At 43.4% G+C, this 19,238-nt stretch overlaps 2 protein-coding genes across 4 annotated transcripts in view; both read right to left on the reverse strand.

The window, feature by feature from the left end:
* Nucleotides 1-5,130, reverse strand: part of mast2 (microtubule associated serine/threonine kinase 2) — a 147,203-nt gene extending 142,073 nt beyond the window's left edge. For all 3 annotated transcript variants that reach the window (XM_076082600.1, XM_076082601.1, XM_076082598.1), the window contains exon 1: nucleotides 4,221-5,130. In XM_076082600.1, coding sequence (XP_075938715.1) covers nucleotides 4,221-4,295 — 75 coding nt within the window. In that variant the 5' untranslated portion in view covers nucleotides 4,296-5,130. The remainder of the gene's footprint in view (nucleotides 1-4,220) is intronic.
* A 1,774-nt stretch (nucleotides 5,131-6,904) lies between these two features.
* pde4dip (phosphodiesterase 4D interacting protein) overlaps nucleotides 6,905-19,238 on the reverse strand; it is a 33,693-nt gene continuing 21,359 nt past the window's right edge. The window contains exons 21-36 of the mRNA XM_076082614.1: nucleotides 18,158-18,417; nucleotides 17,787-17,927; nucleotides 17,413-17,622; nucleotides 16,356-16,637; nucleotides 15,982-16,113; nucleotides 15,580-15,699; nucleotides 14,939-15,095; nucleotides 14,523-14,647; nucleotides 14,247-14,381; nucleotides 13,979-14,077; nucleotides 13,625-13,809; nucleotides 11,961-12,092; nucleotides 11,396-11,534; nucleotides 10,968-11,014; nucleotides 10,705-10,804; nucleotides 6,905-9,254 (exon numbers count right to left, since the gene is read on the reverse strand). Of these exons, the coding sequence (XP_075938729.1) occupies nucleotides 9,106-9,254; nucleotides 10,705-10,804; nucleotides 10,968-11,014; nucleotides 11,396-11,534; nucleotides 11,961-12,092; nucleotides 13,625-13,809; nucleotides 13,979-14,077; nucleotides 14,247-14,381; nucleotides 14,523-14,647; nucleotides 14,939-15,095; nucleotides 15,580-15,699; nucleotides 15,982-16,113; nucleotides 16,356-16,637; nucleotides 17,413-17,622; nucleotides 17,787-17,927; nucleotides 18,158-18,417 (2,413 nt within the window). The 3' untranslated portion in view covers nucleotides 6,905-9,105. The remainder of the gene's footprint in view (nucleotides 9,255-10,704; nucleotides 10,805-10,967; nucleotides 11,015-11,395; nucleotides 11,535-11,960; nucleotides 12,093-13,624; nucleotides 13,810-13,978; nucleotides 14,078-14,246; nucleotides 14,382-14,522; nucleotides 14,648-14,938; nucleotides 15,096-15,579; nucleotides 15,700-15,981; nucleotides 16,114-16,355; nucleotides 16,638-17,412; nucleotides 17,623-17,786; nucleotides 17,928-18,157; nucleotides 18,418-19,238) is intronic.

Genomic DNA, 19,238 nt, shown 5'->3' on the forward strand with positions numbered 1-19,238 from the left:
CCAGGGGGGGAATCGCTGGATGTTTATTTTATTTGTCACGTTTGGACGTGAGCCACGCACTCACACGTTGCGGTTGCAGACGAGATTCACACCTGCCAACCTGAGCCCCCTACAGGCGAAGAAAGGAACTGCTTCAAGGTTGTTTATTTTCCAACCAGAGCACATCGAAAATACTGTTTAGGTCACAGCTATAAATCCCAAAATGTCTTCTTCTGAAGGTTTGGTAAATGTGTAAATGGAAGATTTTCCAGATACTTGATCAACAGACAAGTGGTTTAAAAGATACCGTCAAGTGGAGAAAAGGTCTCCATAGTGTGCAGTAAACAGACATAAAGGATTCTAATAACACCTATGATCATGTCCTAGTCTTGGAGAACGGAGGGCAAGCTAAAGAGCTGCATAAACCCAGTGTGCGTATGTTCCGGTCAACAAAACCGTTGTATTTGGCTCAATCAATGAATAAAATGTAAACATGGTAGGACTGGAAGTGCAGGTCTGAACCTGCTGCAGCACTGATGCCATGTGATCTCAGTGCACCAAACAGAGCAAAAGCCGTGAAACACCGTCAACATTTTGAGGCAGTATTACGTCAGTTCAGTGTTTGATTGCAAGTAAAGCCCTGTTCGCACTGCAATTTCCTGATTTATTATTATTTTTTCTGTGTCTTTTTTCATGCCTCTTTCCAGCTCGAGAATCATAGAGGCTGCTTTGGCAATTTTAATTATGAATATTTTCCCAACCGCTGTGGTTGTGCAGCATTTGCTCCAACGACTATTGTTCTTTTTAGCAGCGATTGCTCTCATCGTTCAGGGAAGCGTATGTGACGCATAAACATGATCAAATGCAATTACTCAAGGAGGCTAACATGAAAAAAATTAAATAAAAAATTCTCCAAGTGTTCATCAGAGGGCTTAGATCAGAGGCGTGACTCAGGAAGTGAACTACAGCAGAGTATCATTCAAAATGTTTGACCAGTCCAACCTCCACACTACAGCTTTTTTAATATCTTACTTACTTATCTTACATGAAGCAAACGTACAGAGCTGAAGTAAACCATGAGGAGTAGGAAGCAGGCGTCCTGTTAGTGAGTGTCAGTCTGGCCTCATTGTTACTGTGTTCAGTGGACTGCATTGCTTTGACTGCTCCCGCTGACCCACGTCAGAGAGCACAAGTGAGCAGCAGAACAGGGATGGGTCGGGACCATCGAGAAATACCGGACTGAGAACGTCCCAGGAGGACGGGAGGGACGTCTCTATCGGCCAATCAGCCGTTAGGAGCCTGTGACAGGGCCTATGGACGGAGGATGAGGCGTTTCTTTACAAGTAACTGCAACTTTTCAGATTGAGAAGAAGAGTTTCCTTCAGGAGACATTAAGTTCCTCACAGCTTTGTGGCGCACTCAGTTTGATTTGACGCCGTCTGTTCAGATTACTCAACTCAGCTACGGGCTGCTCTCAGGAAAATAAAAGTACATGAGCATCAGAAACGGAACCAGGACATTGGCAAACATTTGGGAAAGACGCAGCTCGAAGAAAAACACTATGATAAAATAATAATACATTCTTTACAGACAAAATGTGAAATTATTTCTTTTGAAAATTTTGATTAAATATAAGTTTGTTTGTTTTTTAAACACACCAATATTTATTATATATTGTCATTTGTTTTGTTTTTTACAATTTTATAATACCGAAAAACAACAAATATTCTTCATTTTTTGTAATATTTTTTAATAAATTTAGCATGGCCAAATTGAATGAATATGTCATGGACAAACTTAAAAGTAATAAAAATAATTAGAAATAATAAGTTTTTTTTTTTACATACATTTTTAATAAATATTTGTTAATACCAAAACGAATAATTTATCAAAATAAATAAAAATCTGGATTTTCTGGATATATGTCAAGAGAATGTACAAGATGTTTGGGCTTGACAGAGTTGACATGTTTCCTTCATCACACTTTCCAGAATATAAAGAAACCCTGAAAGAGATTTAAACCTGACTAATGCCGCACACCTCATACATTCCTGTTCTGCTCCTTTTAATCAGACTGGTGTAAACCGGTTGTAAACATGATGTTTCTTCGACTGTTGGAAAGAAAAGGGTCCCAGGACAGACACAGCTGAGGGATTCTTTGATTGTACCGGAAGTTGTGTGTTTGGACTCGATCCCTGGCAACATATTAACACACCACACTCGTGTGACAATTCATTTCCCAATGCTGCAACTGTAACCAGCAGAACTGGATACAGCGTAGGAGGCGGGGCCACGTTCATTCTTAATAAAGTTGCACAGTGGTGCATGAAGCAAAAAAACATTTGGTTAAAATGACCCAGATCTTTCACATCCATGGGCCCAAATAAGGGAAATAATGGTTCACTCTAGCTTTAACCCTGTTGTTGCACAATTTAAACAAAAACACTCAGTGGGACAAATTTACAGCCAAATCCCAGCTGACAGCCCCTGCAAGTACTACCGCCCCATAACAGGGACTTGATGTATTACCCAGCATTCCAAAGTGTAAGCAATAGGTAAAGGTTGCTCCCCGTCTGCTCCTCCGCTTCGTACCGTTTCAAACAGAAAACACTTAAAAACAGCAGCAGCTTAACAACATCTGTCTGACTTCCCACGATACCAGAAAGCAAAGTCGACACCTCCCCTCCCCCGACTCTAACTCGGCTCACAAATGCAATCCTCTACCTGTTCAGTTGATCTTAGGACAAAGTGCTGACACTTAAGTAACCGGAAAGGGTTACAAAACATAGTTGAGGGCAAATTGGACTACATTTTACCTCGTTATTCACATCATTTCCCAAACGGCGGGGCGGCGCTGTGGTACCGCGTGACCGAGTCGGTCCTATCAAACGTCTGGAGGTAGAGGAACATGACTTCATGCAGAAATGTGAAATTATGAGCTGCAGCGATGACTTCATCTTTGGAAGCGCCTCTTATTATTAAAAACAACCCTTTCCACGTTTAATGCAAACTAAGACAACTTTGAAACATAACGCTTGCTTATTAATGCTGGTCATCTGCCAGTAGCTTCAATGTTACTATGTCAGAGACAATGTGTCTTAATGCAGCTGCTTTAGTGCCATCCCTTCCAGAGCCACTGTACAACATGCACACTGTTGGGACTAATCAGCCCAGTGAAAGCCAAGTTGTGTGTGTGTTGCAATGCGACCGCACTTTGAAGCTAACAGAGGAGCCAGCGTTCACAGACCACACTACAACCACGCAGTATACAAACAGATAGGGGCGGGTGGAGACAATGCTAAGAGTGTTGATACTGCAATACGTTTTTTAACTGTAATTTAATTTATTCTTTTTCATAAGGGAAAAAAGACTGATATCAATGCAGGCCCCCTCCCCCTTCCTCTGACTGCTACGATGCAACGAACCCATCATTTTTGATCACTGTCAGAGCTGAGATTAGCCGTCATGGTGCACTTTAGACCTTAACCCAGAGCCCTTGCTTTATGCTCGCTTCACCTAACACACACACACACACACACACACATATATATATATGCACAGCACACAGCATCCACAATGATTGAGCAAAAAAAAAAAACAGTTATTGATTTGGTCACTTTTGATGGCAACTGTGGTGTTGCCCATCTCAGTGTTGGCACCACAGATGGTGTCATGCCAAAGTATATACACACTATATGTGTGTGTGAAGAGGAACTGTCTGCAGATCAGCTGCATTCGTGGAAGAGTTATTAAACAATACTGAGACCGTTTGTCTCAGTATTGTTTAATTAATCCTTGATGTGCCCACAGTATAAAACGTATTCACCACATATAAAAGCACCCTGTAATGTAAAGTATACCACTGTGTGACTAGGCGTAAATCCTATGAAGTTCGTATTAATCCTGACATCACTTGGTATCAGACAGAGACCTTTCTAGATGATCCCCTCGACGCCGGTCTGCACTAACAAGAGCACGTGTTGTGTTCAATTGGACCAAAGCATGTCAAAAGAAGAAGAACTCAAACACACCGTGATGGTCCTTTAAGCGGATGAGCAGGCGGGGCCAAACTGCAAAGCTGAGCTCATTGATTGAGCTCAAACCCGACATGAATTGGTACATTTTTCAATGAGGTCTCGCGTGCACCGCACAGTTTATATAACGTTACTTTATGGGATGTTCACGGTCCCGTGCGCGGGTTCATACCGGTGACACAGTGCCTGGAAGACGTCACTACTCACCGCATCTTTCTCCGCTCCCCCGCTCTCCTGGTGCTCCATGAGTTTCCTCTTGTTTCTATTTTCCATCTTCTTCATCACTTAACTGTATTAAAAAAAACACTGGCGCGTGTGGGTTTGGCCCGCTCGACAGCCCGTGTCGCCGTGCCGCTGAGTCCTCTCGGTATAATGTCAGTCGGTCAGCCTGCTGGCAACGTGTCCGCTCGCGCTGGTGTCGACTTCAGTGACGACTCGCCACCGAAATGAAATTCATCGCGTGCTGATGCAGTTTACTGGAGTTCAGAGTCCCCCCCCCAAGAGTTTGTCCAAGCCAGCCATTCCTGGTCAGTAGCCGGTCCTGCGGCTAGCTAACTTAAGAGAGCCGAGCTACACTCGGTACGCCCCGTGCTGCCTGCACATCTGGAGAACCCGTTGTGACAAGCTGTCAATCAAGTGTGCAGCACCAGCAGCCACGAGTTTATCCTTCAGGGTAATACAAAAACAAAAATAAAAGGACAATTTATGGTCGTTTATAAGGTCAGTTTAAAATTTGCGGGGGAAAAAGATATCCATGCTGGGCGGCGGTGTCTGGCAACAGTTCATCCAACCCAACTTGTCCGTTAGTTAGTAACGTTAGCGTCTGGTGCTAACCTATCTTCCTGCTGCGCGACTAGCCGAGCGGCTAGCCAGGCTGCCTTGCTTTTGGCGTTTACCTGCACAGATACACCGTGACATCCATGACAGGTCCGTCTCCGCTCCTCACAGACGGCTCCAGATGATTCCCACCGGAACACCGCGCCTTGTATCCGTCTCGGCGGTTTATCCGACAGCGAGTGTCTTCTTCAGCTGTTCTTCCATCATCAGATAAAATGCTAAGCTCCGTGTGGGAACACCGGGTCGGGCTCTGTGCTGAATTGCTGCCTCGGCTCGGCACGGCACGGCACGGCTTGGCTTGTTTCCTGACTATGTCACGGTCACTGCAGTGTCAAGCTAGCAAGAACGACAGCACAACGTTCGATTTAAATTTACCAAAATAAAAGTACGTTTATTCAGAATCAGCTTTGTTTGTCAAATGTGTGTACACATACAATGAATTTGACTCCGGGTTTCCATTGCTCTCAATACGGCTAAAAAAGAAAGCTGGACAAGGATAACAAATACACATGTAACTGCTGTGTCTGTGTGTGTGTGTGTGTGTGTGTATACACACCTTCCTTTTAATGATGTGTGTATGAACTATAATTTCAACTTAAACGCTGTGTAGCTACAGTGTATGGCACAAGAAAGGGGATTTCTTGGAGTTGACAGGACTTGCAATGAAGTGAAAGATATATTAAGATAAAGTATTTCCCTTTGAAATAGTGAATGTATGTTGTACATTATATAAATATATTTCGACAATCAGGTATTTGGTCTATAATGTGGTGATATCTTTGTCTACATCATACAATTTATTTTGAAAGGACGCTAATCTTCTTCCTTACTTCAGCCTCACCTGCCGACACAGCTCAAGTGAAGATTCTTCTTGTAAAATTGTTAAACTCAAACTCATGTGTGGGAAATTTGTTTGAAAAAACGTACATTTAAGAAAAAGCCATTCATTTTCTTTCATATTAAATCCCAGGGTGTGTCTTTGTGCGTGTGTGTGCGCGTGTGCGTGTGTGTATAGAGGTCATTGACAATTTAATTAGTTTTGTTGGACTCTGCTGCCACCTGCCGAGAGACAATAAAACATGCTTTGATTATGTGTGCTTGTATTTTATCAGTATGCTTACGCATACATGGAATTTGTCTCCGGTTTCCACTCCTCTCTCAATGTACAAACACAAATTTACAATAAACAAGAAAATCTATGTATAAAGAATAAAAAAGGGTTGCAAAAAAAGTAGAACGGATGTAGGTATAGACATTTAGCTATATACAATATACTGTAAGTATAAATATATATCCAAGAGAAAAAGTGTATATATATATATATACATGTGAACATAAATCTATAGACAATGGCATGAATTGTAAGTGGTGGTAATAGTGCAGTATAACTTATTTATTGTTCATCAGAGTGAAGGCCAGTGGAAAGAAGCTGTTCCTGTGTCTGGTGGTTTTCGCGTACAGAGCCCTGTAGCGCCTATACTCATGTCTGAGATATTTTAACCAGCATATTAGCCTTTGTGAGACTATTTTTTCAGTTATTATTTTTTCGATAAAGGAGACAAGTTAAGTTCTGCAGTTATTATGAGGGTAAACAATACAATAAGCCTAACAATAATGATGATAGTGATGATGTATTTAAGATAAATTAATCTATCCCGGACAAATGTTTATTTATATACAACATTGAATAATAGTGATCTGACGATCATATCGTTTAAGGTAAAAAATAAAATGTTTGGCCCTATATACTACATCCCTGTGTGCTACTACATTATACTTGTATAATTACTTTCCTGTGACATTTTCTTTTTAAAAATGTGTTTATATTCCTTTACTTCTGCATATGTATTGTGCTGTAAGTACATTTGTGTTGATTTGTTTTAATAACATCGCTGTCTATATATTTCACTTACAAAATGATTTAGCATTCTTTACAATTTATAACCTCAATTGTTGCCATTACAGATTTTTTCTTCTGGGGCTTTTCTTCACTCCAGAAAAAAAAAAGTTGCATTTTATAGTTGATCCAAGAAAAATGACAAACCAGACAGAAGTCTTTTTTTCCCTTTTTTATTAAAAAAGGTATTTTTCTTTTACCCCAAAACGTTTTTAACAAAGCGAACATGCATAGAAATACAGCTGGTCTTTGTTGAACAGCAACAAAACAACTTGCATTGAGGAACACTCCCTTTAATATGTACATACATGAGATGTGGTACCTAAAACCACACACACACACACTGAGAAAGACACTACGTTTGACCTTTGACCTGTGGGGAAAGTATACAAAGAAATCTCTAAACTTGATTATTTTACACCTGATTTAACAACATAAATGTTGTTCACTTTGGTTGATCTTATTGCTTCATAAATATATCATTACAATGCTCGTATCCTGTTACTTTGCCTTATTTCCACATTGTATATAAAACTCAGATTCATGTAAAGCCAAAGATACGTGGGCCTATAAATATGCTTCAATTTGATTGTCACAAAACAAAAGTACGTTTGAAATCAATTCAGCCTCAGAGCTAAACAGATGACATGGCACTTTAATACCCAGGCCTAAAATATCAACAAAAAAGCAACCACAAAGCTTATTATTGCACAGTAACCCAAAAATTGCATATATCAGTAAAAGTATCAGAGGGCAGTGAAGACACAGTCCATGCACAAAAAGAAGCAGCTAAGCTACAATACAGAGAAATCAAGGAAAACTCCCACAACAAAAAAGAAGAAATACAATTCGGAGAGGCCAGTGTAAAACACCCGATTTCAGAAAAGTTCATTTGCACAGTGAGCGTCACCAATCCTGCAGAAGTTAGGAAGAAGTAATCCTTACATACAGACATTTCTCCCTGGAGATTGTTATATATTAAAAATGTTTTAACCGATTGTCATCTTGAGGGACATTCAAACATAATTCAAACATAAAGACATTAACAAATTTAATAAAAGATAAAAGAAATAACAGCAAAAGGACAGAAATATGAAAAAAAGAGATAAAAGCGTGGTCCATTTTCCTGGTTACAAAAATGAAATGTCATCGCTGTTGGACCGTACACTATAAAATTAATTTATTTTATCGGATAGGTCACTGAAGGCATCACACAAACCGCTGAGCAGCTCCATGACAGTCTGTTACATGTGCTTGTTTTTTTTATATTACAGCAGCTTCACCAGAAGGCCTTCCAACACTGCAGGTTAGCGTTTCAGCAGGAGAAACTGGGTTGGACCCATATTCGTTATTAAATATCTGAAGAGAACTGACTCCATACTTAACAGTAATACTCTGGAGTTTAAAGAGCAACTAAATCCTTAATTGGTGTTTTATTTATGAGTAAATGCAAGAGAACATCATCTACCAGCTATTTGGCCAAACTGTCTATTGGTAGTTCTACAGTATTTTCAAATATGCTATCAGTAGCTGGCCATTTTTATGACAATTAGGACAAAGCAAAAACATATCTACTGTACGTCAGAGAGTATGGCTTTGTTTCCACGAGCTGCTCAAACCACATGCAAGTATTCTACACACTAACTACATACATGAGCCTCGACAGAGGCTGAGAGGAAGCACTTTGCAGTTTGGGTTTGGCTTTTTTGAAGCCCCCATCCTGCTGGCATCCCGCGGATTTACTTTCATCGAATCCCTGCTGAAGTACGAGGCTGAAGTTGGCTTCTGAATGGGAGCTTGTGATTTATGAGTTATGGGAGAATATTTCCTCTTAAGTGGTTATTTCGGATTGTCTAACAGAGAAAAGATATCAAATTAGAATTCAGGAAAAACAAGAAAACAATCGTGTTTTTTCATGTACTTAGACTGCATGAGACCAGGTCTACATTAAAAACTGTTCATGTAGACTTACCAAACCTGGATTAAACTGTCTCTGGGAGCCCAACGCTGTTTTAAATCTGATTGTATATTTGTTTGATCTCTGAAAAAAAGGCTTAATCAGAAACTATGACTCACAAACCAACTCCAGCCCAACTCAGACTGTCTCACATAAACAAGAGAAAACACTTCAGTTGATGGCCTCAACAAAAGCCCACAGAAAACCTACACACATTATACCAATATTAAAACTATTACATCATTCATTCATTCATAAACTTTCATCAACCAGCAGAAATCTCTCAACACACACAGACAGGAGTCGCTCAACTGAAATGTCTCTCCAGCTGAGAGGAGAGTCAGGATTTACTGTGTTTTCTGTTTCAACAATGAGATGAGGAGGATCTCGGGGCTGGTGCACTACAGGAAGGCTGAATGCAGGGGGCGCTGGTAGAGAGACTGTCCCGGGACAGCAGAGGAGGAGGAGGAGGAGGAGGAGGAAGCCCGCGGCTTCATGACACCCCAACCAGGAGAGAAGGCGAGCTCACAGAAGCCTCCCGTGTTTTCACCTGAAACACAAAGGCGGAGACATTTAGTGCGATTTAAATTATGGTATTTCTGATATTTGATAAAACGTCGTCTCAAATTAGTAATTAGTCTGCTACAAAGCTTCATTAACTTCCTCAAATTAACACAGCCTACAGTTACAGCATGTCATAGTTTACATATGTGTAAACAATAAAGAACATGAGCAAAGAATCCCTCAACAGAAGGAAGAAGTGCACCTGATTAAAAGAGGAGAGAGGGCAAATTGAATCATTTGCTGCACAATTTCATCAGAGCAAACTTTCTCTCGAGCAAGTGTACATTATTAATTTGAGGGAACTAACATTCACCGTGCACACAAGTTAGTGATCTTAAGGGAATGATTTGTAACTTAAGAACACAAGAATGTGTCTCCCTTCACTTCTCTTCAGGGAGATAGAAGGAAAATGTTGGCATGCTAAAACAAATGATGTCCAGTGTAAAGGGTTAATGACTCTATGGTCATAATGTGAACCATCACCCAATCTGTGTGGTCGTCTTTGTGTAAGTGTTAGTAGGGCAAAACCAGAGGCACACATATTAAAACATGGCTCCACAGCACCACTAGTGGTCAAAAACATCACAGGTTTGCCTTTAACGTCCAACTGAGATCACAAAAATCCTCTCAGTTGCAGAAATAAAATCCATGTCAAGCTGCTTTTCAGATATTATTATCTTTATTGTGAAAATCAAGGAACTGTAGCCGGCAAACTGTCATTAGCTGCTGCCTTATTATTTGCTGGATGTTTAGTAGATAGTTTGTTCAGCGAAACAAGTTCATGTTTGCAGACAGAAAGGAGACATTAGTGAAAAGCAGATTTTTTTGTGTATAAGGCTGCTAGTGTGCCAGTGTGCCTGTGGTAGAACACCGACAGTTCAAATTTAGAATTAAATGGCTTAATTGGCTACATCAGGGGTGGCCAAACATTTGTGATTGTGAGCCATATACAGAAAAACATAAGGAGTTAGAGGCCAATACTATTAAATGCGGATAGTTCTCAACCTGTCAACCTGTCGCTGCACCAGAAAAACCCATAGAGTCGCGTATACTGGTGTGCCCACATATTACAAAAACTATATCTGTATCCGATGTATCATAAGCTTGCATGGCCTAAGCGCCCACAGGAACTATTATATAAGTTAAAACAGGCAGAAATGGCCAAAACTTGGTTTCTGTTGCGCCCACTTAAAAGATTACAATGTAAATGTAAAAGAGATCTGTCTAATATTAAGATGTAACAAACGGAGCAGGCAGAACCGGTAAAATCTCAAGAGGTTGAGATCATGTCACTGAATTTAGTCGTCATCTAGTGTTTAAACCAGGATGTTCAATTTACATGCAGCATCATTTATTAGAAATATCTTTAATCCCAGGGTTTCCATCATGTTATCGGGACACTGAAGCAAGCACAGCTAGAGCCAAGGGGACCATACCTTTAACAGGCCAGGGGTGTGAGGAAGAGGAGGAGGGGGAGGGGGAGGGGGAGGGGGAGAAAGAGGCGCAGCGAAGGGAGGAAATCCTGAGCTCGTTCTCCTGAGGAGACTCGGCAGGAGTCAGAGGAAAGAGAGGGCGTTACAGAGGCAACAAGGAAACGAGGAGCTTTACTCTCACTTCGGATTATCTTAGTTATTCTCACACCGCTAGAATAAAAGGTGAATGTCGCTCAAAACCAGAAGGGGAACACGTGAGAACTCACCTGCAAGTTTGTCTTTGCTTTCCTCAACACGTCCCGTGTTCTCGACACTGTAAACAAGCACACACACACATACACACACACACACACACACACACACACACACACACACACACACACACAGCACCTGTGAGACGCCATTTGTTCATTCGTGGGTCGAACAGAAGACGAGCGGCAAACACAAGAGTCAATAGCACAGCTGCTCTGGGATTGAACGATTGGAGCGACAGGAAGAAAAAAAAAAGGCGGATGAAGAAGGAAGAGAGGGCTGGAAGAAGACGACGCAAGACAGCGTGACAGACGCAGACGATGATGAACGATCAGCCCATCTCGTGATAATTCATCTTTGCCTTAACTCTTACTACTCAACCAACAGACTAAGTGGATGGTACACGGTTTTATATGATCGACTAGAGAGACTAGCAACTCACGTTGGTTGACTATAAAGTGCTCCATGCTATCTTTGGTGCGGTCGGAGCTCTTCACTCTCTCCATGGCGTCCTTTAGAGCCTGCTCATGCTCCGAGAGCATCAGACGGAGCGAGACAACCTCCTCCCTCAGAGACTGATCCTGTAAACACACACACACACACACACACACACAGAGTAAATGTTTAGTGTCTGTCCACACATGCAGGTACATGCAGGTACATCGCTGCTGAGGCCAAAAACACACGGGATTAGAAGAGTAAATGATCGGTTGACGCGTGAATCATTTTGTGCAGGGTGTAAAGGTCTGACACAGACTGCTTTAGACTCCAGTGATTCAGCTGTTACTTCCTGGAACTACCCTGTACTGCCACAAAAGCATCAGCCAGTGTTTCACTACGTTAAACGTGATGAAAACATTAAAAAAAGGCTTCACATGGAGCAACGAAAGATCAAAGGCTGTTTTTAAAAAGAACTCCTCTGCTCTGGGCTCCTCTACATGTTCCATCCCATCAGACTGCTGCTCTGTGATTTCACTCTGTAAGACTGCGAGGCGTTTTGTTCAGACCTGCTTGGCTTCCTCGTGGTTTGGAAGAGCTGCTCTCCAGAACATCTGCAGCAGAGCGCCGGCCTCCTCCAGGATCTCTCGCAGGGTTTTAGTGTCAGACAGCAGCTTGCTGACAGAGTCTGAGTCTGAGGGCTGAGACACACAAAAAACAAGATGTTAATAAAAAAGTTAAATTATTAGTTCATCTATCAGCTATTCCGCTTGTTAATCTGTCAATCATCTAGCCCAATAAAGCCCTAACAGGTGAAAAAGACACAAAGTTAAAATGTCTTGGTGACCAGCAGCTAAGAGTAGTCACTTAATAACAATGTAAATCAACAGTAAAGATGGACTAAACTATGTAGAGTTGCAGTTCATTTATATTTCATTAAAGATGTTTTTTCAAGGTTTATTCATATTTCATATTGGTATTTTTCTCATAGCTTATTCGTCATTATTTTTCACACTGTTCTTCATAAAAGTGTTGGTGTCATTGCCCCATCGACCTTCATCCACTCACATCTCTCCAGCATTTCACAAGTCTAAACGAAAAACAGTGTGAAAGAAATGATCTGTTTGAGGTGGTATGAAATATAAAAGATCTTCTGAAAACAACATTCAGACTGCACTGACTTCCACGTGGAGGGTTTCATTTCTATGTCGACAAAACCTCGGGTCTATATAATAATAATAATGTGATGCTATTACACTGTTTGTATATAATTATATAAACACTGCAGCCTCTAGAGCTGCTTCTTCTTAATTATAGCCCATAACACCAATGATCAGTGGGCCATGTGAGTGTTGATTGTTGAATGTTGATCGTTAACAGGACTAGAGAACCGCCCCATGAACGATTCTTCTGGTTCTGTATTTTTTTTAATAACATCGATGAAGACGACCACAGAAAGGCGGGACTCAGTGGAGAAAAGTTGCAATCACAAATCCATCTGCCACTTCAGCACCACGGACAGCGCCACGGATTTATCAATACACAGCACAGTCAGGCTACTGGTATTTCAGAGCCGTGGTCGGGGCCACAGAGTCTAACTTTCCCAAACCTCAGTCAGATAATAAAGGATCAATGCGTCAGGCAAACACATTCAACTTAACAACCCCTGCACTGTCTCTGCTACCACGGGGGATGGAGACGGGGGGGGTTTAAGGTTTAAGTGCTGTTTAAGTGCAAGAGCGCGCCTATGACGGGCGCACACAGTCCGTTGTAGCTCGTTTTGAAGGTTATGTAAACACCGTTCGGTGGCAAGTATTCATACATTATCATTTGATCATGTGTTCAGTTATAGATGACTAGACGGATTGTATGAAGGACTAAAATGCTGATAAAACTACAGCCTATGAGAAGTTCCGCAGTGCCATTACGCACGGCCTGTTTACCTCTATGAAATCATGCTGGGAGATAGCTTCAGATAAAAGCGCCGACAGTGGCTTACAGTCCTAAAGAACATCCATAGTAACACTGGTTATTGGTGACCAACCAATATCTATTACTGCAACCCTCTGGATGGCAGGTTGACAAGGGGCATGCATTTTAGTCATCCTGCTAACAAGGGGGACGGCATCCCGCCACAAATACAATCCAAAACATGACATCAACTTGAATTAGCTGCTTCAGTCACCATCAGGATGACCTGGTCTGTGGTGTTTTGGCTTCCCGTCTCTCTCACCTGATGAAGGCTGAACTCCTGCGGGGCGTTCAGGGAATAACATGTAGTCTCCATCTTGCGGAGGAGAGCGCTGCCCTCCAGGATCTGCTGCTGCAGAGCCTTGAAGTCATCGACATGGCCCACTGCATGGCGGCCGTGACGGTTGGCGAATGAGCCGTCGGGAGCTTGGCCCTGCAGTGTCGAGGCTGCAGGGATGGGAAGACAAGAGAATTAGGAACAGGAGCAGGAGGCAGACACATGAGATGTATGTGCCATGGTGTGCCGCCATGTGATAAATGGATGTATCGGCAGAATAATAAGGGAATCTGAACTGTTCTCACATTTAAGTGTTGATTGTGAGGTTCTCACCTTGACCGGCTGCTCCAGTTTCTGCTGCATGCTTCTGTGCATGAGGTCGAGGAGAGGAAGGACTGATGAGCCCAGTGTCTCTCACAGGGGGGGAGGGAACGTTTTCTGTAGGAGGAAGATTTCCATCAGTGCCGAGCTGCATAAATCTCCTTCTCAATATATCATCAATCTCAGTTATTGAGCTCCAAAAGAATCATCTTTCTTAATCTGGTGTTGTGATCGGCTTTAGCATCATATTTCAACATGCTGTCGGGTGTGTCAGGCATATACTGACCGTTGAAGAGCTGTCTCCTGGATCGAGGCTGTGTGTCGGCCTGTCCGCTCAGCTGCTGCTCCAGCTGAAGGTGCAGCTCCCTGGGGTCCAAAGTCGCAGCGCTGCGTCCAAGTTTGGCACCATCACCGGCCTGACCTGCTTGGAAACACACAAACACGGATGAGTTGTACAAAGATTTTTTTTTAAAGAAAGATTCCTGCAGCTGCCGTGACGCTGCACAAAAGCTGATTTTAGGGGCTTAAGACGTCTCTGGAAGTTCACATCGCAGTCTCTTACCTGGGTGTGTGTTTGTGTTGACTCCACACACTCTGTGGTAGACCTGCAGCTCACACTGAAGAGAGTGGACCAGACTGTGGCTCTCACAGAGCTGCTGTTGGAGGACGCTCACCTCGTGCTGGAGTCTAAGAAAACACACACACATGAAACCATACGTTATTTAGCCTGTTATTGTCATATCCAGCTCTTGTTATACAAAGCAGCTGATCAAAAAATCTGCTCACTTGCACTTCTATACATGAGAGGCCCCTACTGGACGCGATACAGTCTCTAGCGCCCTAACTTAACCACCAGGTTGAGGAGCAGTATGTCCCGGCCCCTTTCCTGGTTGAAGGGCTGTTTCCCCTCTGACCACACTCGGCATCACTGACTCTCAAGGTCGTAAAACGACAATTACAAAGTACATGAACACACACCTGTTGATGGCTTCCTGGTTCTTCTGTCTGTCCTGTTTCAGCTCTGTATTCTCATGACTGCGAGCTTCAGCCTCAGTTTGCAGCTTCCTGCTTTGCTCCGCCCACCTCTCCGCCTCTAGCTCCGCCCCCCTCAGCTGCTCCGCCTCCTTGCTGCCCTCTGCAGGGGACACAGGACATTACATTTTTACATTACACTGATAGTGCAGAGCAGGGGCAAGTTATTTAGCCCTGAACAGAAGCAGAACTGATGCCTAGAAAAGTGCATTGAGTAGAGGGCGTGTCTCCCTCTTCCCTTCCAAACAAAGAAGACTTGAATGTCACTCAATGGCGGTAAAAAACAATCAATAAAATAGGTTTTTCCAAAATTGTGAATCACCACGACCCCAAGAGACCCTTGAGCATACAGTCATAAATGAACACAGTAAATATCAGGCTGGTGGGTCGAGTAGTATTCGAGATTAGCCGCTGACAGACACAAACACACACACATACAACTTAACGCATGATCTCCACACAGGCTTATGTCTGGCGGAGATAATAACTTCTGTGCGATGGCAGGCACGAAAGCTCTAAATCTGCGTCATACAACTTAATGGATTCCTCTACAGGCTGAGGCCCTGGTAGTGAGCATAAGACTGTACCTCTGGTGGCCTGTTTAAGCTGGTTCTGCAGACTGGCGTTCTCTTCCTTCAGAAGTCTGATCTCGCTGGACAGCTGGCCGACCGAGTCCAGACCCTGGATGTAGATGTTGGTAGGAGCCCCTGGAGAAGACATGGGGGCGTTAGACATGTAATATTTATCATGTGCAAGCAAGGTAACAAGCTAACAAGCTAGTGTTTTGCAGATTAGGCTTTATATTAAATATCTACAATGAGATAACTTACCAACTCTACACTTCCTCATGTTTTCCTGAATCTAACAAATTAACAGCTTGCTTCAAATCAATTATTAGAACAATTCCATTGAAATAAGAATGAAACTCAGGCACCTGATAAACACAGCTCTACCATGTTATTGAGTGTGTGTATTTGTGTGTGTGTTACCTTTCTCAGTGGCGGTGTGAGCCAGTCTGTCCTCCAGCTGCTGCCGGAGGCGATCGTTGGTCTGGATGGAGTCCTCCAGTCTCTGTCTCAGACTCCTGATCTCTCTCAGGTGCTCCTTCATCAAGTCTGAACCTGTAACAGAAACACAATTCACAACTTGCTTTTAGAGACCACTAGTTTTAGTCACACTGTAAATATCAAATACAAAGATGGATGAATAAAATCAACACAGGTATTGACGGACCACATCAGTGTTTCTGCATATTTTTGCCCATTTATTTACCAAGTGAAAGGTTTTATCTGGCCGTCATTAGTCACCAGCCTGTATATATTTTTTGCACTTATAATAACACATTATTTATTTGAGAGTCTACCTGTGTTACTGGCGCCGGACTGGTACCCCGAGGATCCCGAGGACAGGTCCGCTCCGAGTCTCACCGGTCGGGTACCATAGCTCATATCCCACAATGCACTGCTCTCCAACAGACTGGCCCCGGCTTTCATTGCCGAGCCGGCATCCAGACCGCCGCTGGTAGCGCTGCTGAAAGGAGAAGGCTGGTATCCATGGTAGGAGAGAGGCAGAAAGGCGGAGGAGTCGGGCTGCTGGTGGGCAAACGGGAAACCCTGAAGAGGTTTGGACTGGGGAGTGGAAAACCCTGAAGAAGAAGATGAAGTCACATGAAAGTAAGTCAATACAGTTAAATAGCAGCTAATAAAAGGCAAAGAACCCAGCCTGAGAGAGATAGACACTTGTCTACATTGCAAGACTGAAAGAGACGTAGCGAGCGACTTAATCAGCCAAATGATATCGGTCTAGTTTCTCAAAGCTCCATCCCTCATTAGTGTTTAGAAATCACAGCAAATCCTTCTCAAACTGGGTGCTCTGTGTTCATCAAGCATCAAATGATGACCAGTTACTTAATGAGAGAGAGAGTGGAGGGTGTTAGTCAAAGCGAAGAGGAGAGGACAAGAGAATAAAGCCTGTAGCAGGGTTAACATCCATAATCCTCATACTGATGGTGAGGCAGCTACACGGCTAATCCTTTTTGGATGTGCGAACATACTTATTATACTGAGCAGCTAGCTTCACATGCAGACAACAATGATTTAGTTGTTTCGTACTGGGAGAATACTGTGAATCTCCAAACCAAAGGAAGTTAAAAGAAATATGTCATGACTCTTTGGAAGTTTGAACTTTTAAGCAAGAGCAGCTCGGGAAGACGCTCGATATTGGGTGGCGGCTAGAAAAACTTCACCATCTTCTTCAGTGTGTGAATGCACAATACAAGTTTTCTTGGCTGCCAATGGCTTGATTTTGTGCTGTTGATATTCAGCCTGATATGATGCACAGTGTTACTGAGCATCAAACACACAGTTAGTTCACACTCTCCCACACGCAAACTCATGCACGGCACAGTCAGGCCGACGCACTCTCATTGCCTCCCAGCTGCCTTTGTAACATCTGCAGCTCCTGATGCACCTCAGCCAGGGAGAAACCCACTCCCCCATCGCCCGGGTAACGGGTGCGCAGGGTAGCGGGGTTGGGATGGAAGGGCAAAGGTACCCTCTGGGTGGAGGAGGAGAAAGAGGAGGAGGAAGGTGGAGGGTGGAAGGGGGCAGAGGTGAAGACTGAGGCTGGAGCTGGGAGGAGAAGAAGAAGAATGAAGCACAAGAGTGAGAAGAGAGATACAGGCAGGAGGCGCCGTCGGAGGTGCGAGGTGAAGGTGTAAGAATGCGGCAGAAAAGTAATTCACATGAAGGGACTTCTTTCGCAGCCTGGGCTACGCTCAGGAGCCCACTCCTACCTGTCTGACCCTGCACGTCTGCGGGCTTGTGCGGCGAGCTGGGGCAATGCATGCTGGGGCAGCTGAGGCAGGTTCTATGGGATGAGGTGACGGATGGTACAGACGCATGATGTGACACGGTGCCACTGTGGGAGTGGCAATCTGGAAATGAAAAGCAGCCTGCTGTCACACTAAAGGAGGTGATGGATGGAACGCGTGTGTTTGACCTCAAACCACGTCCGCGTTTAAAAGCATCACATTAGGCCAGGACTCTTTCTGATATTTGAGATGAAGGGAGGACATGATACTGCACAGGTCATGAGATAAAAGCCGATAGCTGAATTAAAAGTGTAAGGCTGGTGTTATGCCGACGACGGGTGTCACGTTCTCACCTGTGGCGACTCTGGTGCAAGTCCGTGTGTCCTTCTGGCCAAGCTCGCTGGCAGCGTCCACGTCGGAGCAAGGATCCAGGTCCTCGTTGGTGGATCCGTGCTCGTCGGACACATAGGAGATGCGATCCGATTGGTCGGTGGTGTCGGAGAGGGCGTGGCTGCTGCTGGGCGTGTCAGAGCGCTGATTGTGATGATGCTGGTTTAGTTTGGTGCGGAGAGACTCGATGACCTTGTCTTTCTGCTGCAGCTCCTTACTGAGCCTGTAACGCACACACACACACACACACACACACACACACACACACAGATATATATACTATTCATATGTGTTTTAATTATCAGTGAAACTAATCCATTTACTTTCTTCCAGACCACATTAACTTAGTGCAACCCATACATGTACATCAAAAAACCTGTTTTCTTTAAGTTTTAGGTTTTCTTTCCTGGACCAGCAGGATAAATGTGGGTGGGTAGTATTACTCCTCCCTCATTTCCACCACTGAGTTGCCTTTGAGCTAATAAGCCCTTTACACCCATCTGCACAAAATACGTTTTGGTCTTAATCATATCGAACAACCAAAATCTTTCTCTTTCCATTCCCTGAAGCAAAATCTAATAAATTGGGGGTCCTTGCCACCAAAAACATTTGCGAACCACTGATGTAACTGATCAAACTTTTCAAATGATGTACTGTTGGACCAGTTGGTGCAGAGACCCAAATATCCAATATACCTTAACTTGCTCCTACACTGGTCTATCAGATCAGTTGTTGTTACCTGTCAACCACGCATAGAAGCACAAAATCTTAAGAAAATCCCAGTTTTTTCAAAATGAAAATCTATAAAAGTGAAATAATATGAACGGAGCGAGCGTGAGAACAGCTGCATCCGCTGCCTAAGTTGTGACTCAAAGGATAAAGAGCATTAATGAGCGACGATGTACGAGGTGTGTGAGCCACCTGCCTGCTGATCTGCACTGTCCCACAGAGGCTTTGCCGACTGCGTTGCTTCAGGGGAAGCCTCTTAGTACATGACGCTGCATCGCATCACACGGGGTAAAAGTGCAGACTCACGCTTTCACA

The sequence above is a fragment of the Anarhichas minor genome, unplaced genomic scaffold, assembly GCF_050575085.1.
Source record: "Anarhichas minor isolate MPS153535 unplaced genomic scaffold, ASM5057508v1 ptg000096l, whole genome shotgun sequence".
NCBI classification, from domain to species: Eukaryota; Metazoa; Chordata; class Actinopteri; order Perciformes; family Anarhichadidae; genus Anarhichas; species Anarhichas minor.